Below are 22157 nucleotides of genomic sequence, written 5' to 3'. Positions count from 1 at the left end.
ACGAGAAGGCAGCAGGCTCGGGAGCAGGCGACCTACGGGCAGATGCAGGACGTCCGTCGGACCCTACGGAACCCGCGGATGGTCGCGCCAGGGGAGCAGTGGCTACGGCGGACGACGCAGCAGTTTTACCCACTAGTATAGGCGACGCGGGAGCGGCAGGCATGGCGGACGCTGCGGTGTACGACGCGGGAGCGACGAGCACGGCGGAATCCGCGAGAGGGCTCACGGCGTGATCGGCCTTGAAAGCCAGAAACTCAGAAGTGAGCTTTGGGTGGCGAAGTCGGAGGAATTCTGAAAATAAAGCTTCCATGATGTCTGACCCAGGTGGGGCTGTCCCGGGTCTTAAACACACTCGCCTTGCGGCGAGGCCCCAACTTCTCGGTACTTAGCGGTTCGATTGAACACAGGTGGCGATGCGGCACAATTACTGCAGGAAAAAGAAAGAACAAAAAAAAAAGGAAACAACAAAATAAACCAAAACAAAACAAACACTTCCAGAAACACACTTTGTCGGCAGATGTGCCACGAACAAAAGCCGGGTGAACAAAGGCCGGGCTAACAATAAAACCAGGCGAACAATGGCCGGGCGATTGAGTGGTCGGTGAGCACGTCCGCAGGCGGCGGGTGCTTCTGTCGGACTGACTACCTGTTATTGCCGCGAAATAGTCATATGTTTAAGTTTGAATAGTTTTTATAGCCAATTGAGACTTCAATCTCATGTCTCAAGGAAGGTGATTCCCGTTCCCATTTCGATGCAAATGAGCACTTAAAATCAGCTGAGCCATGAGTATGGACACCCACCCATCTTAGCAAGAATGAAAACGTTACTATTAAATTGACGAAATCTTTCACGCAACTTCAAGATTTTTATTATATGCCTAATCTTAACCTGTAAAGACACAAATACTTCAAACTGCAGAAAATTGTGAGCAGAAACAAAAATCGCTCAATTTCTTTCTATCCTCTGAATAAATTACCTTCGGAAAGATTATCATCTTATGTTCTATAAACATTATGTGTGCCAAAATTATGAACAAAAAAAATAAGAATTTCATATAATCAAACAAAGTCTCTTGGGCTTATTCTCATTCAGGGTTGGCCGTTTTCATAATTTTATAAGAAGTTTGAAGATTTCGCAGTTTATCCAATTTTAAATTAGAATTTATAAATAAAAATAGAAACCAATTCATTTAACTCAACACCCGAGAAAGGTTTGCGTCATCATCAAGAATAAATAATTATGCTAGTGTAAATTTAAAGAGCTATCGGATTATCACAATATTGTTTGTTATATACTATAGATATATATACTGGTGGTAGGACCTCTTGTGAGTCCGCGCGGGTAGGTACCACCGCCCTGCCTATTTCTGCCGTGAAGCAGTAATGCGTTTCGGTCTGAAGGGTAGGGCAGCCGTTCTAACTATACTGAGATCTTAGAACTTATATCTCAAGGTGGGTGGCGCATTTACGTTGTGGATGTCTATGGGCTCCAGTAACCACTTAACACCAGGTGGGCCGTGAGCTCGTCCACCCATCTAAGCAATAAATAAAAAAAAAAATTATAACGAAAAAATATTTTTTTGGCACACGATAAACAAAACAAAAAAAAAGACACAGCTAATAAATGAGTCCGAATAAGAATGGACGGAAAAATCAACCAAAGCAGTACGTGATGAGCCAGATATTTTTTGTTAAGGAAAAACAATAACAGAAAACGAAATAACACAGAAATGAAACACGTGCATTATTGTTTATACGTAAGGCTATTACGGTGAAGCTATCACGTGGCTATTCACAAAGCCACTTGCGCATTTCAATAAGATCCATTGTCTAGACTCTTGACTGAAATTCTTGGAAACTGATTTCGAGATAACTTTAGAACATCCAGGGGCTTAAATTGAATTTGTCTATTTTATTAGTGTAGATGGGCTGATAACTCATAGCCTATTTGATGACAAGCCCACGTCACAGCACGACTGCCACCACCCACCTTGGGAGATGAGGTGGTAGTCTCGATGGTATATAAACTCTTCAGACCGGTACGCATGAATCCTTCGTGACGGTAACAGTAGAACCAGTCACTGTACTGCTAGTAAACCAATAGCAGCCCGGTATTTCAAACCAGAGTACCTAGTTACTCCCCGACAACGTCAAAATAAAACATCAAAATCGTTGACAGGGTAATAAGCCAATGCGACTGACAGGCTGTGAAATGTAATGCACACGTGAACACACTTCATTGTCCGTCCAAATATATTTTTAGAAAAAAAAAAAACAATGGCAAACTCTCACGTGTTCACTAGCACGCTTCTCGTGTTCACTCCGGTCACGAGCGCTTCGACGAAATCGACGAGGGATCCTATTTTGAAAATCGGACTGATGTTTAATTAAAGAGGTAAAGAAAAAACAGTTTTTTTTTCTCCTCTGTTTGTCCACCAATTTTCTTTGTTTGTGCTTAAGCTCGGTTATTTTATGTGTAGTTAGCATACGTAAAGTTTAGAAATTATGACCAATGGTTATATTGCTAAAATTTTTTTTTTTAAGAACTGGCCAAAGTAATGAGCTGCTAGAATTTTTCCCACAAGTTTGTCGAGGGATTAATTAAATGCCGACTAGATGCTCTGTACGTGATAAACGAGCGGCTTAAAGCATTCTTGCAATAGCAGATACCAGTAGAGCAAGCGGGTTTTCTTAAGGGACGAGGTGCAAGGGAACAGATTGTGAATGTCAGGCAGATTATTGAGAAATACCGTGAGTTCAACATTCCGATATTGATGTGCTTCGTTGACTATTCAAAGGCGTTCGATTGTGTTAAATAGGAATGCCTATCGAATATTGTAACAGAAATGGGAGTACCACAGCACCTCATCGTTCTCATCGCAAACCTGTACCAGGACGGAAGCACAGTAGTGAAGGTGAAGAACGTCCTGTCAAGGCCCTTTAAGACTCAAAAAGGCGTTAGGCCTTTTGTATATTGTCTCCGATTCTCTTCAACATTTACGGGGAATACATTATGAGACGAGCCTTAGATGGCTGGGAGGGTGGAGTGTCCATTGGCGGCAGGAAAATCAGTAATCTCCGTTATGCAGTTGGCACCACACTGCTCGCATCATCCGAGCAAGAACTAGCCCAACTCTTTACTAGGGTGGCGGAGGAGAGAGAATTAGTTGGCCTAACCATTAATAAGGCGAAGACCAAGGTATTGATGGTGGACAGACCCGGTATGCTTATTCGCTCTAATCAACTTCATGACTTGGAATTTGTTGACCAGTTCGTTTATCTTGGCTCTCTTCTTTGTGGTGAGGGTGGCAGCGAGAAAGAGATAGCTAGAAATTCAAATTCAATATGTCAAAATGAAGAAGCCAAATGTCCAAAGGAGCAATGACTAAGCTCACTAGGATATGGAAAGACCGCAATATATCCCGCAAAACCAAAGTGAGGCTGGTACGTGGGTCATACACAAATAGAGAACAAAAAAGTGCAGCAAAAAAAATATCTCAGAATCAGTGTGAAACAAACTATTTATTATTTAACTATTGATTATCAATCTTTTAATCACTGTAACCGAGATCAATGTGTCTTATTTTTGGCATAATCGCAATTTTTATATTTTTGCGGACCACAGAAGAGACGATTTAGTCTACAAGAGAGATGAAAAGCTGTGATGCAGCGTAAGCTAAAATATATTAAGACAACATAATCAAACACATGTAGCCACTGATATAAACGAATACCGAAACGCAAATAAAACGTCAAAATAATCACATTAATTGGAAAATAAAAAATAAAATAATAATGTCTACAGAAAGGAAAATCCCTTCGGTGGACTTATGAAACAAAACAAAATTTCGAATGATAATAATTTTAAAGCCATGGTATATTACTCGTATATAATTCTTTAGATAGCTAATGAATTTTAATATGCAATGTAATGAAATTTAAGGACTTTGATTATTTCAAAATGTTTCCAGAGAACTATAAGAATCGTCTGAATCCTGTAAAGGAATTAATGGCCATCATTTTTTTGATGAAAAACTTATGAAGCAATCGGACTCACTATCAGAATATAATATAGGTACGCAGTGCCCGCTTAATAGGTTTACGTGGTTCTCGATCATATCAGAATCTGGAGTAAACCTGTCTGAGAAATCAGGTGATATTGATAGCGTAGATGCGTCGGATGTTACTGGTATAAAAGGAGAATTAGGTACAGATAAATATTCTATTTCAGGAGTATTTGACCCAGAATCTAGAACATGTGAGGCCCGAAACGAATTCAATGTCTTCATTTGCAAATTTATTTGACCTAGACGATAATGAAAACAATGCATATCAGCTGTATTTCTTCACTATTTTCTTTTTTCTGTTTATACGTTGCTCTAATTGACGATTTGTTCTTCTGTTTTCTGTTTAATCTTGATAATTGCATACGATATCTAACTAAGCCTGAATCCATGTTTGATATTTTCATTCTTAAATACTTATTCTCTGCTTTAAGTCGTCGCAAGTTATGAGCTTTAATAACTTTACCTCCACTAACACGAGATCTTGCCAAATATGATGAACTTGAAGATGAAGTGTTACTAATCAAATCAGTAGCCTCAGCTTTTTGTTGTTTTTCTTTTCACGTCTTATTTTCGCTTTTTCTCTTCATGCCTTCCTATGTTCCTTTGCTGCCTGGGAGTATAGACTTTTATAATTTTAATTAGACCTTCAGCTTTCTTTTTCTTGTACCTTTCTTTGTCTTGTTTTCTTATTTCTTGAATTTCTGCTCCACTCAGCTTAGCACGTGTGCGTCTCATGCTCAACTTCTTTTGTTGACGACGTCTTTGTTTTTTTTGTTCTCTTAGAGTTGAATTTTAGATCAGCTTGCTCGTGGCATATTTACTTTAAAAAAAATACAATACGAAAAAAAGCATGAACTAAAACGAAGCAAGATATGGACTAACCCACGACCCAAGGGTTGAACCCCCTGAACAAAATCAATAGAAATGAAAAAAATGTTTTTTAAAAAAACATTGATTAGATTTATAATTTTTTTTATTGCGAATATAAAATGTACTAAAAAGTTTGAGGCTCTAACTTAGAATATCAAATGTTGCCAAAATCAAACCTCTTTCTAACCAACTTTAAAAAAGGAGTAGGCCCTCGGTTCAACTATTTTTCTACTTACTACTTTCTCTACTTAGACCTACTAAGGTATGTTTCTTACACATTTTCTGTGGACATAGTCTTTTCGGTGGACATCGGGACCACAGGAAAGATGTCCACAGAAAAGATGTATTATAAAAACTCTTGCGCAAAGAAATTAACTTTGAGGTTAGAAATCAAGCAACATGCTTTTCATTTACATGTACTAAATGCTCATATAAAAACAATAAATATACATTTGTATAGATAATATTTACATGTATATAATTGGAACAGGAAAGAACACTTGATCTTTTACGTTTATGTGTGTTTTGGAATAAAAAATATATTTTCACTCGCACTGGAATCGAAACAACAAAATATCAAACGCTGGAATGGCCGCTATTTAGTGATGCCAACAGTTAAAAATATAAGCTTAATGCGGTCGAATAAATTAAAATTTGATGTCGTTTTATCGCGTCCACAGAAAAGACTCCATTTCATGTAACCATAAGTTTATTGGATTTATTGTATACAGATAGTAACGATTTTTTTTTTTTATTCTCAATATTATCATCTTTATTATATTGTTTGTGTTACAAGTAAATAATTTTAATATATAGGGTACTTTAACTATTTTTAAACATGGCTCAAACATTATACCTTCGTCTTGTAACAGTCCACAGGAAGAGATTTTTTTATGTTTAACGCCATCACAATGAATTTATGAAATGTAATATTTTACAAGATACGATTAAAATGACTAGTAATATAGTACCTTTACGATTTAGATACTTTCAAATATTCGCCAATTTGCTCTTTTAAATGATACATTGCTATAACACTTTTTTTACCCTTTTTGTGTATGACCCACGTACATTGGTCTTCTCAGTTTTTCTTTATGGCGCCGAATCCTGGCCGATAAGACGAAGTGTTAGGGCAAATGTCGACGCTTTTGTAATGTGGTGTTGGAAACGGATGTTGCGAATTCCATGGAGCACCCCGGACCAACCTATCCATTCTGAAGGAGCTCAGTATTGCCTCAAGGCGATAACACTCAATTGTAATTATTAAACCGAAGAGTATGACAGCGTGGTGGCGGAAATAAGCAAGTAATAATTATCCGCACGAATTATATAATATAGGTATGCTACATCGCATCTAATTAGGTGTCTTACGAATTAGATATAAAAATAAATGGATTAATACGAGATCATAGACACTGTTATCTTCCACGTAATTGCCCCTACTATTCAATCTAAACCGGGCTGCCGTAAAGATGCGTCCAGGGGACATACAACCACAGATCAACATTTACGCAATTGTGTGCCAGATTCGTAATTTCCAGCTCCGTTAAAGAAACTGAACGTTCGTTCCTAAGGTCGTTTACTTAGATAGGTATTTACTTTAAGATCTTATAGTACTAGTTAAACTCAATTAAAATTAGTTACGATTCTTATCTTCTTCGCAATTTAGGTAGCTTAGAATCAATAGATCAACACTATTGAACACCATCAGAGAAGCTGTTAGGAATTACGTACATGCGGTGACATACAATTTGTCTTCCTCCCATCTGAAGGGAAGGAGCTAGAGTAAGAATCAAAAGAGTGGGTGAATCATAATCATATTCATAAGCTCCATCCTTTGTGAAATAATTTGGTTTCATTGTTCAAACAAGGCTTACCAAACTTTTCTCGTGTAATTCGAACTACTTACTTCTTGTTGGAATTTCAAAAAGTCGACACGCAAAAGTTAAATTCAAGTTAAAAAGTAAATTAATCAAGCAAGAGTTCTTTAACATGAACCTCTGGGTCTAAGCGAGATTAAATTCTTACGATATAACCTGGTGTACAGAGTTCACTTTAGTCTCTCCTTTTGTATAGTAAACTTACACCAAGGTTTTTTCTTAGCTTAGCTACATTGAGAAATAAACTGAAGATGTACAACAACTTATAAATCTGCTGAGATAGAACACGAGATTACATTCAATAGTTTGTGCACAACTTTTGATCCTTTGAGCTTCGGGTGATAGTTTTTATAACATGTGTATTATTTTCCCACGCTCAAAATAAGTATTTGAAGATTCCAGCATTAGGATACGCCTCCGTTACTGCGTAGGACGTATTCGCAGAGACTTTTTATTGCCCTTGTAAGTAGACGAGCATATGGCCTGGCCCAACTCATGATGAGTGGTTACAGTCACTTGTGGACGTCAGCAATGCTACGAGTCCAGCCAAGCCGTTGCCTAACATTGAGTACTCTCCACAAAACTAGTTTGAAGAATTACATGTCTTAGAATTCAGGAAACGCCGAGGAACGAAGTTCATTTCGAAGCCAAATACAAAACCCTACGCGGCCGTACGCGGCAAAAAAGATCTCCGAAAATGCACTATGGATGAACGCAGTGGTTCTTGGTAGTAATAAGAACTCTGCTCTGGTGGCGGGTGGTGCGATAGTAAAAACGAGATAATGGGATCATCTCAAACAATTACTTATACGGTCCAAAATACAGAGGGAACCATAATCCCTATGATCCTTCCGTAAACCCAGAGGTTTTAATTCATCCATGAGAATGGGGCCATCAACAACCCGAACGGCCCTCTTCTTTATGGAGCCAAATGAAAGTGACTGGTATTTGGGACGCGCTTTAACTGTATGACTCACTTTGTCTGTTTGTATGTCCTATCTACCATCTACTTTTTCACTGCAGAGGAATACGTCCTGATAGTAGGGCAGTAATCATTTAGCACTGGGTGAGCTGTGAGTTCGATTTTAAACAATAAGCAATAATAGTATATAGTGCCAGTCGCAAAACATGAGATCGAAGTTCTGATAGCATTGGGTTTTGTATTTCATTGAACCCATGTATAAATATCATAATAGATTGGGTACATATTGTGGTCATATCATGATATATGGATCGGCATTCAAACTGCCACTAATCGCCCATAAAGCTAAGTCTGTTTCTCGTACTTCATTTTAACTATTTTGATTTTAAATTCTTTTGACAATGCTCATCCTGAATGTAAAAAAAAGTTATCGTAAAGAGTTTAAATTAAACTAGTCACTATCAAAGCATCTATCTAGTAGGTCAAGAATTCAAAGTATTTATTGTATTTTTATCGAAAATTTTAACTTTAATAATCCAAACAAAATGTGGTTAGATCGTATCGCACCAAATACATTTTTATGCCGTTTCGAACTAAGAACCGGTTCATTATTTTATGGCATATTATTGACAGTGAGTATTCCACCAATTTATGAAATTTTTTACTGGTGGTAGGACCTCTTGTGAGTCCGCGCGGGTAGGTACCACCACCCTTCCTATTTCTGCCGTGAAGCAGTAATGCGTTTCGGTTTGAAGGGTAGGACAGCCGTTGTAACTATACTGAGACCGTAGAACTTATATCTCAAGGTGGGTGGCGCATTTACATTGTAGATGTCCACGGGCTCCAGTAACCACTTAACACTAGGTGGGCTGTGAGCTCATCCAACCATCTCAGCAATAAAAAAATATATATTCTAAAATCGTTTTGTTTAAGAAAATTCTTTAAGCAATTACATAAGGGTATATTTGCTTTTTTCCAAAATTTGCATGAAAGCCCATTAATGTCAGCATGAATACAGCTATACCATCCTTCAGGAATAATAAATATGATAGAAAATCGGATACAATTCATTCAGTCACCCGAAACCATATTAAAATTCCTCGTGCTATGGGAACTACATACTGATACACATACTTAAATACGTTTAAATAAATAAGTCAGTAGATATGTAGGTCCATACAAACACAAATCAAGCTTCTAAACACTGTGCCACCGGATAAGTAAAAGAGGTTGGAATCTCAATGGCATTGTATAACAACAATTCTTTCTATTCAAGTCGACAAACTTATAAATACTTATAAAATTAAATAGTAGTTCAGTTTTTGTTCCACAGAAGTAATGTTTCACTGTTATGTGTCAAGGGTGTGGCGGCAGAAAAGATAATGGTAATTTGTGTGGGCTTAGAACGTTAGGCTCCATAGATTTTAGAGGCTGAGCTTCATACTTTTGACCCTCAGAATCTTTTGTGTCAACAGTATCTTCTTCCAAACTGATTACATTTTTATTCGGTAGCTGCTTCTATAAGAGATTTAAAAGATAAGATTAATTCTCGATAACATTGTTACATAATCGTGAAATTCCAGACAGACTAACAAAATTTACTCTTAAAATATCTAGAGGCGCTTTGGCACAGTTTGGTTGCTAGCAAACTTTGAGTTTGCCTGATCAAACATATTGTCGATAAACAAGTTTCTTAATCATAATTCGTGGATAACATTAAAATAACGTTATCAGAATTTTCATTTCAAGATCGATATATTTTAAACTTAAAAGAGTTCATGGTAATTATGATTTTCATCATAATTACCATCTTCTTGCTCCTACCCTTACTTGGTTGCAGGTTTACCCATCTATATTTCAATATCTATACTAATATCCAAATCTACAGTGGTTTTTACGGATGTACGGTTCCGTTATAACAGTAGTTATAACGGAACCATGTATCCATGTATAAAATACATGTATTTAATGGATAGGCTAATATTTATATGAGTGTTAGACTCCCTAATAATAATGACAATAAATAATAATGTTAATTTTAAATGCCCAGCGAAGCGGGCGAGTACGGCTAGTACAATATAAATCTATGTGTTATTCTGAAAATTTCATAATGACAAATAAAAGAGCCTTATGCGATACTCGCTATACACCTTGAGAAATAATGTGCCTCAATAATTCGATTTTTTTTATTGCTTAGACAGGTAGATGAGCTCACGGCCCATCCAGTGTTAAGTGGTTACTGGAGCCCATAGACATCTACAATGTAAATGCGCAACCCACCTTGAGATATAAGTTCTAAGGTCTCAGTATGGTTACAAGGGCTGCCCCACCCTTCAAACCGAAACGCATTGCTGCTTCACGGCAGAAATAAGCGGGGTGGTGGTACCTACCCGTACGGACTCACAAGAGGTCCTACCACCAGTAAAATTGAAGGAAGGTGTGACTAATTCGCAGCAGAAAGGGGCAAAACAGTGAAACCCTACTCGTGCGGGCGGAATTACGTGATAAAAGTAATTATTATTCATAGATATTGGGCACCACAATGTACAACCACATGTACATATCAACGTAACATGGCCAAATTATTTTTACAAAATTATTTTGTTAATATTATACATGAATATGAATTAATATATTTTTCCAAATATCTATTCTTGACGCGATCTGAATACAATATAAATAAAATAATCTCATATTCCTTTGAAATGATATATTTTGAGAACTTCGAAGAGAAAAAACCTCGCATATATTATTAATCATCTTACGTCCCACATCCAGAAATATCCTGAGCAATACATAGAGTAAATTGGTTATGCAATATTTTCACAAACAGACAGACCTCAAATCAAAAAGAGAGAGGTAGACGAACAAGTGACGTAAGCCAATTTATGAACATATTTCGTATTGCATTATAATTACACATTCGTATAATTTTTGTGTGCCCACTTCCTACACTGTTATTTCCAATATTACTACTGACACTACTAGTAACACTAACACAATAGTGACACTCGTTCTAAATTTGATTGTACACTTTTCTTGGAATGGTGTGAAATAAAACAGTTTTTTTTAGTTGACCCTCCCCAAACAAAAGATTTACACTAGTATTAATTTTTTTCCTACCTATTCGCTAAGAGCCTAAAGAACTATTCGAATGTGCGCGAAAGAGTAGGTGAGCTCACGGGCTCAACCTAAAGTAATTTGCTAACACGAGACCTAGCAAGAGCAGTGCTTCACAGAATCTATCGTACCAGACCGTAATTGCGAATCGAAGATCCGGCGAGAAACTCAGTGGGTATTATTAGTAATGTTGGAAATAAAATATACATACATAGAAAATATATAGGTTATATCCAGTACACATACTATTTAAAAAAAAAAACTAGCCGGGCCCGTTCTATTTTGATCTGACCGGTCACATTTCAAGGGGTTAATCGTTAGACCAATCAAAAGATTATCTCAGATTTTCATCGAAATCAGTCTAATCGTATATTTATTACAACTTACTTATTATTTATAACAACATTTTCAAAATAATCTTTCATATTACCAGTTCCGTAAATTAATAATTGGCCCATCGGTCTACCAAGCAATCTCACCTGCTCGAAGGAATATCTTCTCTTGCCAATTACGCCCAAAGCCTCTCGACTCCAAAGAACTCAGCGACATTTTCGATTCTATTCTCCCAATCTTGGTTAATTTTGTACGAAAAACAAGCCCTATCGTCATGAAACTTGGTAAATTGCACCTCGACTTATGGATGCGGATTTCGACGAGGCTATTATTCGAAAATGCCATGTTGCCGACGCAGCTAATCCGGAACATCAGCACAGCTTGGTAGCACGTGCCGATTATTGAATAGAGCGAACCGGCAAATATTAGATAACGTTGCCTTGAATAAAGTTCATAAAATAATCTGAAACGTTTCTTTGTTATTAAGGGATTCATTTCAAAATACAAACAAAATGACGATCCTTTGATGACCACTTGAAAGGAACAGCATCGTTTAATAAAAATGAATTACAAAATCGTTTATAGCATTTACTATTGATGGTACAATATGTCCTATTGTGAATCTGTTCGGCTCGGTACAACAGTTAAATACAAGCCTCGCGGTGAATTATGACATTGACATCTTCATAATCCCAGTTTTTTCTCGTGGCACGAATAATCGAAACACAGACACGATCCAAAACATACATATAGTGCATTTAGATCAGTCAAATCCGATCTAAGTGATATAGATACACTCAGATACATACATTTAGATACATTCAGATCGGAGTTCACAAACCAAAATCTCTATTGTTCTGACTATTTTATTTAAACACTAGTAGTCCCGACAGAAGTTGTCTTGTACAAACTACCTAACTACTACCTAAGTATTTTTTTATTTTGAATCCCCAATAGCTCTACTATGAGGTGTTTCAGAATTATCCATCCTTTCCGTGACACCCTGTATATTAAGATAATAAAGATTAATTTGAATTTCACTCTTTCAGAGTGCAATGGTGATTTGCACAATAACCATGATCGTGGATACGGTGAACTTGATCAAGAACACGGAGTGCTCGAAGACCGTCACAAGCTACAGGATCACCGCAGGAGTGTACTGTTTGTTCATGTTGTGTGTCCATTTGTGGCTGATATGGGGCGTTAAAAAGGTAACAATTTGTTATATCAACTAAAGTAGGTAACGTCTGACGCCACACATATTCGTGAAGATAACGTCCTAAAGAAAAATCGGTTGAAATTTTCCTTTTTTGTCGCTTCTTTACCGATTTTAGGTCACACGTGCTTTTTATTGAGTGGCCGCTTTTACCACTTCTCGGACCACATAGTGTTAAACAGTTTTGTTTTTGTTATTGCCCTTATAGGTAGACGAGGATGCGGCCCACGTGATGGTGATTGGTTACTGTCGCTTGTGGCCGTCAAAAATGCCAGGGGCTTGGCTCGGCCGCTGCCTACCGTCGGTCGTTTTCTTAAAATATGAGATCTGTTCAATTGGAAAGTAGATTTTTTTTACTACAGAATGTTATTCCTTCTCATTGGAAATCAATCGTGAATATGAATTAAGTACGTGCTTCATTACAAAAATTCGTATCAGCGCACGGGATTTTAATATTGCTATCGCATTCACTCGATATGAATTATACAATGGGCGACTTATCATTTATACCGCCACGCTTTCGAGCTGTGAATACCATCATATTATATTTCGACCGCAGAACTATTGGATTAAGAGTTAGGATCGGCTGTTACACATACAATACTTATACGCATTGTCTTCATTTTTCTCTAGTTACGCGGTACGTGCTCACGACCCACATGATATTAAGTGAACGTCGCCACTCATATTTAAGACATGCGGTCGAACTATCAATTGTGTAATATTACGACTAACTCGTCCTGTTTAAAATTACTTAGTATGATCGATAATTCGTCCTATCAACACTCCTTCACAATAATTATATAATAGTGTTATGGCAAAGTTAGCTAGGCTAGACGAAAACAATTTTCGATAACTTATGCGATGTCAACTCAAGACTCCATAATTGATATGATAGTTTTGAAATTCTACCAACTTCGAGAAATAGCAGCTACCAAAATTATTAGTAGGGGGGTATATTAAAACAATGTTTTGTGTTGGTAGCACACATAAGATTAAACGAATATTCTAGAAACAGATCTTAAGATAGATCATAAAGATTTCGACCAGGAAGAATACCCTCATTTCTTTTTCTTTTTTTTTTATCGCTGGGAAATTACTCTTTACCGTTACCTGGACATGAGGGGACCGAAGACCTCTCCCTCTAGTTCATCCTTGGAGACTATGCATCGAGAAATGCATACTCGGGATTCTGTTTTAGTCTGGATAACTAACGAATATAATAAAGAGGCTATTTTTCCCTACCAATGCTGATAGCCTTGAGAGCCTATTTCAGCTTCACCCTAACGTGTGTAGGTGAGCTCACGGGGCCCAAGCCGGAGTGTTGCTAATACTGACCCTAGCAAGAGCAGTGCTTCGCAGAATCTACCACCGGATCGGAAACGCGACCCACTAAGAAGATCCGGCCAGAAACTGAGTGGGCTGTGTCTATGGGTTAATTTGCTCGTCGAGCCATTCGTCGCAAGCGACGGGTTCGACGAGGTCGATGACCGGCAAAGAGGCGATAAAAGCTATTTTGTTGTTCAGGAGAAAGCCTCAGTGTTCCTAGGCTGGACGGTATTGACGGCCATGTGGCTGGCCCAAGTTTGCTGTCTGCTTCTCGTACAGATCTGTTTGAATGTCAACGACGGTGCTGTTTTGGCGTGGCTAATAGTCGCCGCGGTAGTTCTAAGTAAGATCTCAACCACTTGATCTAAATGTTTCTAAACATTATTATACAACATAGTGCCGAAAAATCGAATATTGTCCATTTAAAAGTTAAGACTAATCATTTCATTCGAAAATAGAACGCCGTGTTTGAAGTTGTGTAATTGTTTTGATATCATTTTGTAGACACGACAAAGTCAGTATTGCATGTTGACAGCTTAATGCTATCTAAATATCACGGGATTTAACAATAGAATGCGGCACCTCTTATAGCTGGGCTTAAAATAATCGGGCATCCTATACCTGTTTGGGGGGTAACGCAAAACGCGGAAGATCTTCTATCGAGCGACTTAAGTTTGCTCGGTATACCAACGGTCCAAATTTTGTTGTTCGGCACTTGCATAATAACTAATGGTCACGTAGTAGTCAAAATTCGACTATAATGAATTGAAATTATAAGTTTGAGCATCATTAAGGTTCTATTGTCAAAGACTATTGAGCTTCTATAATCACAGATTTCGCCAAGACTACGCTATAGACAAATGATATTAAAGATATCATAATCCTACCATTATCCTGTTTTCAATTTGACCACAGAATTGAAGCAATAACAAAAGTTTGACAATAAACAAAAAGTATATATGTGTGTGTGTGTGTGTGTGTCAAATACATGGTAGTGTGTGTAATGTTTTTTTATTGATTTAATGTATTCGAGTTAATGTTAGCAAGATTCAGACACCCGTTAAATATTTGGTGTTCTGTGATAGCTGCCCGCTACACCTGTATCACGGAAAATGTATCAGAAAAAGATCATAGATTACGTATGTACCCATAAATAAATAAAACTGTAACTTCTTGAAGGGTTATAAATCACTAGTGTCTAGACACGTTTTTCTTTCACAACATTAAGGATATTTTCCTTTATGTAATGTCTTGGAAGAGGCTTAGGCCCCTATCAAATGTAGAATACGTCAGGGGAGAGAATACAAAAAAATTAAAAACATGTGTGCAATTCACACGTGGTAGAAGTGAAACCTTCAAAAATGTTGGCTTCCAGATAATGAGACGAACGAAAATTTTCGGGAAGAGGAAAGTTTTAGTAAAGATCATAGTGATACAAAGTTTGATATAATTATTTTACATTTTATTCGTATATATTACATAGATTTGTTCAGGTATTAAGTACGAATACTAGGTAAGAAGCAAAGCACAAAGAGAATCACAAATATAAGAAACACTATATAATGCTTCCCATCTCATTCTCTCCCAAAGCAAACAAAATTAAAGCGCTCAAAAAATACCAATTGGTATTATACCACTAATTATACCAATTGGTAATATATCGATGGCTCAATGTTTCAATTTATGGTTTCAGTGATACCATTTTACGGGATACTAGTCGTCCACGGATACAAACTGGAAGTAATACGTGACAAGAAAACACAGAGACACGAAACGGAAACGATCTGAATCATTTAATTAAACTACAATAAAAATATTTGTAAACTACCCGCTATAATTTAAATTGATTTTTGAAGTCGTTTTCGATGGCTGTTCACGACCAAAACGAAGTATATAGTTACTGAAAAAATAAATTCAAATGTATTCCATATTAGAAGTTTCTTAGAAACTAGAGGTTTTTTTTTTTATTGCCTTTGTAGGCAGACGAGCATACGGCCCACCTGATGGTGAGTGGTTACCGTCGCCCATGGACTTTAGCAATGCCAGGGGCAGAGCCAAGCCGCTGCCTACCGCTTAATACTCTCCACAAACCTCGTTTGAAGAAGGACATGTGATAGCGCTCGGGAAACACCGTGGAGGGGAGCTCATTCCATAGCCGGATGGTACGTGGCAAAAAAGATCTCTAGAAACGCACTGTGGATGACCGCAGTGGCTCCAGGTAGTATGGATGAACTCTACTCCGGTGGCGGGCGGTGCGATGGTAAAAACGAGACGTTGGTATCATCTCGAACAATTCCTCAGAACACTCCCCATGGAACATGCGGTACATAATACAGAGGGAACCGAAGTCCCTCCGCAGACCCAGTTCATGAATTTGTTTCTTTATTTTGCCGCCCTTGCATTTAGTTCCAAAGTAATTCAACTAGCCGTAACTATCTTAACCTTTAAACGGAAATCTATTATTACTTTGGGCTTTAATTGAATATGCAATTTCGAAAAGGGCACATGTCGCATATTTTGTCAAATACGTTTTTTCATATACATGTAGTTTTGAGGCTTACCTACACCCATTTTATAATAATTCCAATAATTTTCAATTGCTAATTGACACTAAAATATATCTCAAAAGTTAATATTTTAAAATTTACACTGCTTTAGAAAATAATCAGTTTTTTTTCATTTCCTGAAGATTTTACATTTTCAGAGATGTGCCCTTTTCGAAATTGCATATTCAATTATACTCGTAGTTAGTCGGGTTAGAAACATAAGAACTACAAATATGTTTGAAGACACGTTATTCTTGTAGATACTTCCTTACTTACATGTAGATTAGATTTTTACAATTTTCCCATTGTTAAAAATTAAATCAAACTTTTTTTAAAAAGGTAACTCTTTTATAATCCTTAGTGGAGTTTATTGTAACAAGTATGATTCAATTTGTAACGCGAGTTTTCATTGTCATTACATTATTTCCAACATTTCGAATACTTAGTTTCCGTGGTCACGGATGACAGTCACAGTGGCTTTAATTATGCATACATACGTCTCGCAAAAAAATGAAGAAAATACTAGAAGCTCTAATCTCAAAAATGCAAACTTTTAAATTGGATTAGTCTTTGAGGAGACTTCATGTGGATCTTATCAAAGAGATTTTGGGCACAATCGCTTTACGCTAAATGCACATAATGCGGAGAGGATTGAGGAGGCTTAACTGGGGCCATTTAGGACCAATTAGGATTTAATAAATAGAGCAAACGTTATTTATACCATAAGACCAGATCGCTTATAAGTTTCCAAAATGAACCATAAACTAGATAGAAACATTAACTTATCCAAACTGAAATGAATCTATAATCTATATCTATATCTCTATATATAAAAATGAATTGCTGTTCGTTAGTCTCGCTAAAACTTGAGAACGGCTGGACCGATTTGGCTAATTTTGGTCTTGAAAGGTCATAAAATATAAAAAAGGCTCGGAATTATATAAAAACAAATCATTTTGTTTTTCCTTTGATGTGTCCCCTTGATGTGTCTTTTATTTATCGATTGAGGCACTACGAAGTCTGCCGGGTCAGCTAGTATTTAAATATATATAGTACATTTTGAAAACAAACGTAGTGTTTCGTTCGAAATAAGCTAATAGCTGGAAGACATGAGTTCTAAGCTTAGTAATTGACGGCTTACGGTGAAATATTAGGGCAATAAACATAAATAAATCATGTTACTTACAAATGTACCAAAGCATTCCAGTTATAGCGACGAGCACCCGAGTTCTTTGCTTTCTGGACGTGAAGACTAGGGCTAATAGCACCATCATGATCAGCATTACTACCGCGAACACCACCGCATACCATATCCAAATAGTGCAGAGAAAACTGTCATCCTTGAACATACCAACTTTAGAAAGAATTTCGTAATGGAAAAACAACTCCGCGCTGCCAATATTGACATTATAATATATGAGACGAAAGCTTTAGAGTCGCTAACGTCTCAAACTTTTTTTTTTAGTGTGAACGACCTGCCACGGCCAATGCAATAAGCTGGCGCTTTGTGTAGGTAGTTTTTTTAAAAGTCGGGCTGATAAGTTCTTGAATATCCAGCGGGTCGCGATTGCGATCCGGTAGTAGATTCATTCGCGAAGCAGTTGCTCTTAAGTTGTTAGGTCTCCTTCGGAGGCGCTCGGACAGCTGTTTGCAAAGTCCACCCCTTCTGGCTGAGCCTTTGCTCGCCCACCTGTCCTGGTGAAACGGGAAAGGCCTCCGGGCCACCAGTGATCCTTCAATCATAAAAAAAACCAAGAGCTCATAGCCCGAGCTCCGGTTGAGGATAATAACAAAAACATGTGACCAATGAGCTATAGAAGTGAAACCTTCATAAATATTCTCATTCTCTCACAGATTAAATACTTTGTATTATTTTTTCTACTCTCACTCATTTTTTGGTGCTACAGAAGAGTTCACTTAAAAGTTAAATTTCAAAATGACTCACATGATGATTATGATATGGCATAAATATTATGATACTGGTGATAGGACCCCTTGTGAGTTCGCACGGGTAGGTACCACCCCGCCCATTTCTGCCGTGAAGCAGTAAAGCGTTTCGGTTTGAAGGGTGGGGCAGCCGTTGTAATTATACTGAGGCCTTAGAACTTATATCTCAAGGTGGTTGGCGCATTTACGTCGTATATGTCTATGGTCTATATAACTACTTAACATCATTTGGGCTATGAGCTCAGTCACCCATCTAAGCAATAAGAAAAAAAAAACAAGAAAACCTTATAAACACCACAAAACAAAACGACGCTTGCAGCAAAAAACAATGCAACCATTATCCATATTGTGACCAGTAGATAGCTCAGGGGTAAGAAGAACGTACATCCGAATGACGTTGGGTGAATCTGAAATAAGTTATCGTAATTTTAAACGACTATAGTCCTTTTCCGCTTGTTAATATGCGATATTGTCGCAGAGCAATTCGTCTCACATATTCAAACCGGCTTAAGATGCTAATAAGAACGTATATAATAGGTATATTAAGAGAAACAAGTATAACAATACGTTCGTTAATAGTTGACTGGCACGCGCTTCATGTCTTTTGAATTAGCATCGCGATTACGGTTCAAGACACGCATCACACATATTAACATGTAAATTTCACTTTGTGACATGCTAATAAGTAATTATTGAAGACGTAACCGTTGTATTTTGATATTTAGCCAAGACGTTTCATAGTTAAATCAAAATAAATAGTTGGGAAATGAATTACGCAGATGTCTGGTTCCGAACTAGGATTCCCTCTACGAGCCCTTTTTTTTTTCTTACCTATGTTGATAGCCTTGAGAGGCTATTTCAGCTTCGCCCTATCGTTTGTAGGTGAGCTCGCGGGGCTCAACCGGAGAGTTGCTAACACTGACCCTAGCAAGACCAGTGCTTCGCAGAATCTACCACCGGATCGGAAACGCGACCCACTGAGAAGATCCGGCGAGAAACTCAGTGGGCTGTGTCTATGGGTTAGTTCGCTCGTCGAGCCCTTCGTCGCAAGCGACGGGTTCGACGAGGACGGAGACCGGTGCTTGTGGTGCCTAAAAGCACCGTTAATGGATCAGGAGGATCCCTAATGACGTGCTTTGGGCGACGTGGACGGTTTACCATTCGATCTACTATCGGTCGGGTATGTAATTTCCTGCGGCTACGATGAGAGGGTTCTCATGTCGTGCCGCCTTCTCAAAATGGCGCAGCGATGCCGACTGTAGATACTTACTAAATGAGTCGAGCTCCAGGTCATCGTGGAGATCCACATTCCTAAGGAACCATGGCGCTCCGACGGCTATCCTGCAGAATCGTGATTGATCTACAAGCCCCAATTCTTTCAAGTTCGTCTAGTATAGAAAGTAGTTCAAAGCGTAAATTAGAGAAAGTAAATATTGATAAAATAATTAAGAACTTTTAATAAAAAGTAAACCACAATTTGGGGAACATCAAAGTCTATATGAGAAATATCAAAGAAGGAATAATATTATTTAACTCACCGATAGACGAACTATTTTACATCGATTAACAATTGGACGAACTATTTTGCCTATAACTTATTCGAATTTAAAACAGAATATTTATAAATTTCAAAAGCTAAAATAGTTTATTGGTTCATCATTAAAAAAGGGCGTAAGTACCGCGACACGCGATACCTAGTAGAACAGCTCAATATTTTATATAGATATACAAAAATCATGAAGTTAGAAAAAATCTCACAGAGAAAATTTCACACTAGACGAACTATTTTGCATCGGGGCTCGTACTATGGGCACTAAAACCGCTTTCAGACTACGCTATGATATAATAGCATATAGTATATAGCTCATAGCACAACAATATCGCACACCATACATTGTTATGGACACGTTCTCACTGTACCTACTGTACTATATATTATTGGCTAAGTATAGGCTTCTATTATATACTATAAGGCACTATAGTATAGCGTAATCTGGAAACAGCTTAAAGATAGGTACGTAATTTTCGAACAGACCAAACAAACCGATTCGTGACACCAATTTTTATTTTCTACTAGCTGATCCGGCAGACTTCGTAGTGCCTCAATCAATAAATAAAGGACCTAAACTTTTCTATAAAATAAACTTAAAACAAACGAAAGGAATCCGTCCGACGGGGAACACATCAAAGGAAAAACAAAATTGTTATTTTTATTTCATTCCAAGCACTTTCATATATTTTTACCTTTAAACCTTCTCTGGACTTCCACAAATAATTCAAGACCAAAATTAGCCAAATCGGTTCAGCCGTTCTCGAGTTTTAGCGAGACTAACGAACAGCAATTCATTTTTATATATGTATATAGATTAATAGATAAACCTATAAACCTAACTCGACATTATCTTTTTTTAATCTTCTATCTATCGACTGCATGGCATACCAGGTGTTGAGCACTTAATGGGAGCTATCAGAATCACCACGTCATCAATTATTAATGGCGACTATAAAGTTGCCATAGTGATCATGCGGTAGTATAACATTTAGGTATAGGTACACATGACGAAAAAGGCGTTACATAATACGTTATAATAATATAACACACACGAAATTTATCTTTGTAATTAAAGGTCCATTGTATTTGGCATTAGCATCAACAGTTCGCTGCTTTTAATTGAACTTCAGTTAAGTTTATTCCATTCAAATAGCTGAAGAAGTTTTTATGTTAAGATATGTTTTTTCTAAATTCTAAACTTTAAATGGCTCTCCTGTAAAGGTGCGAAATTACGCTTAGCCTTGATATGTAAACATGTCCAGAAAATATCGTTAGCGCAATTCAGGCTTTCGTCAAATAAATCTTCTATTGAATGATACCACTACAGATATAAACCAAAGCATCTGTAAATGAACCACCTTACGTGCACACTGTTTATTTCGTGTGATCGCATTACACTTGTCTACACACATGTAATTGTGTGTTAATTTACATACACAAGCAGTACCTACACTATACTCTATACTATTCACACAAAGTTACTTACTATACCAATTGAAGCTACAACCATCGAACCCGTTTTTAAATCAACTCCAAAAAACGAATCAACATCCGGTAGCTGGTCCAAAACGGTCATGTTCTAAATTCTATCGACTAATTCCAATTGTTGATGTACCGAAATTCAGTAACTTAATAGTACAAATATAAATCTAAACGTAACATATTAATTGTATAAACATATTAACTGGTATAAACTAAAATACGCTCTTTGCAAAATGACATTAATATTTGACGTGTAATGATTAACGAATTAATAAAACTTTTTACCTTAAACAATGCTAAAGAGGTGAAACTCGTTGTTGCCAAGAGATTTATGGACAGGCGTACGGAAAATCAAGTATAGTGCTGATGTAAACTTCTTACTTGAAACTATCAGTCATAAGTTGACGTCATTGTCAATCTGTTTTATTAGTTATTTGTCAATGTATCAAATGTAGCTAAAACAAATTTTACTGTTAATTTTAGCTTATTAAAACCTTATATTCAGTAAAGGTTTTCTCTTATTACAAGTGCCACAAACTTATCTGTGAAGTGGCAAAAACACGAACTACGATCGCCATGTTGAAATGTCATTCTACTGTCAGTCTCAACTACTTTCGAGTGTTCCGTTGATTTATAAGCCTTGTCGACGTACGGAATAATTCCCTAATAGCAAACCTACTCATGTAGGTCGAGTGGTTCTCCGTTTTTGAAACAATAGGAATGTTAGCAGATTAATACATAGTGAAACGAATGAAGGGCTTAAAGAACTGTAATATAGGAGTTGGGTCGCATTTTTATAATCCGCGAATTGTTTTATTTTTTTGCTACTGGTAGCTTAGAGGGTTATGCCAGCGTAATCGGATGAGGCCGCAAATAGTGAAAACGCGAATGAG

At 37.2% G+C, this 22157-nt stretch overlaps 2 protein-coding genes across 6 annotated transcripts; one reads left to right on the top strand and one right to left on the bottom strand.

The window, feature by feature from the left end:
- Nucleotides 1-2115: 2115 nt before the first annotated feature.
- LOC101736575 (uncharacterized) lies at nt 2116-15564 on the top strand. Of its 3 annotated transcripts, none has more exons than XM_038017157.2 (4): nt 2116-2395; nt 12242-12403; nt 13936-14080; nt 15431-15564. In XM_038017157.2, exons 2-4 carry the CDS (start codon nt 12248-12250, stop codon nt 15523-15525), a joined length of 396 nt encoding a protein of 131 aa, XP_037873085.1. In that variant the 5' UTR covers nt 2116-2395; nt 12242-12247; the 3' UTR covers nt 15526-15564. The 3 variants fall into 3 exon arrangements, with proteins under 3 accessions (XP_037873085.1, XP_062529592.1, XP_012547516.1); XM_062673608.1 differs by lacking the exon at nt 2116-2395 and adding an exon at nt 6607-6737; XM_012692062.4 differs by lacking the exon at nt 2116-2395 and adding an exon at nt 8150-8371.
- On the bottom strand, nt 8677-21538 carry LOC101736719 (uncharacterized). Of its 3 annotated transcripts, none has more exons than XM_021349358.3 (4): nt 21269-21526; nt 18515-18637; nt 17470-17623; nt 8677-9257 (listed from the first exon to the last, which is right to left on the bottom strand). In XM_021349358.3, coding segments are annotated over exons 1-4 (369 nt in total). In that variant the 5' UTR covers nt 21359-21526; the 3' UTR covers nt 8677-9255. The 3 variants fall into 3 exon arrangements, with proteins under 3 accessions (XP_021205033.1, XP_062529593.1, XP_004928180.1); XM_004928123.4 differs by lacking the exon at nt 8677-9257 and adding an exon at nt 15505-15637 and having other exon boundaries at nt 21269-21523; XM_062673609.1 differs by lacking the exon at nt 17470-17623 and having other exon boundaries at nt 21269-21538.
- Nucleotides 21539-22157: the final 619 nt, after the last annotated feature.

The sequence above is a fragment of the Bombyx mori genome, chromosome 18, assembly GCF_030269925.1.
Source record: "Bombyx mori chromosome 18, ASM3026992v2".
Taxonomy (NCBI): domain Eukaryota; kingdom Metazoa; phylum Arthropoda; class Insecta; order Lepidoptera; family Bombycidae; genus Bombyx; species Bombyx mori.
This window is presented reverse-complemented; position numbering and strand designations above follow the sequence as displayed.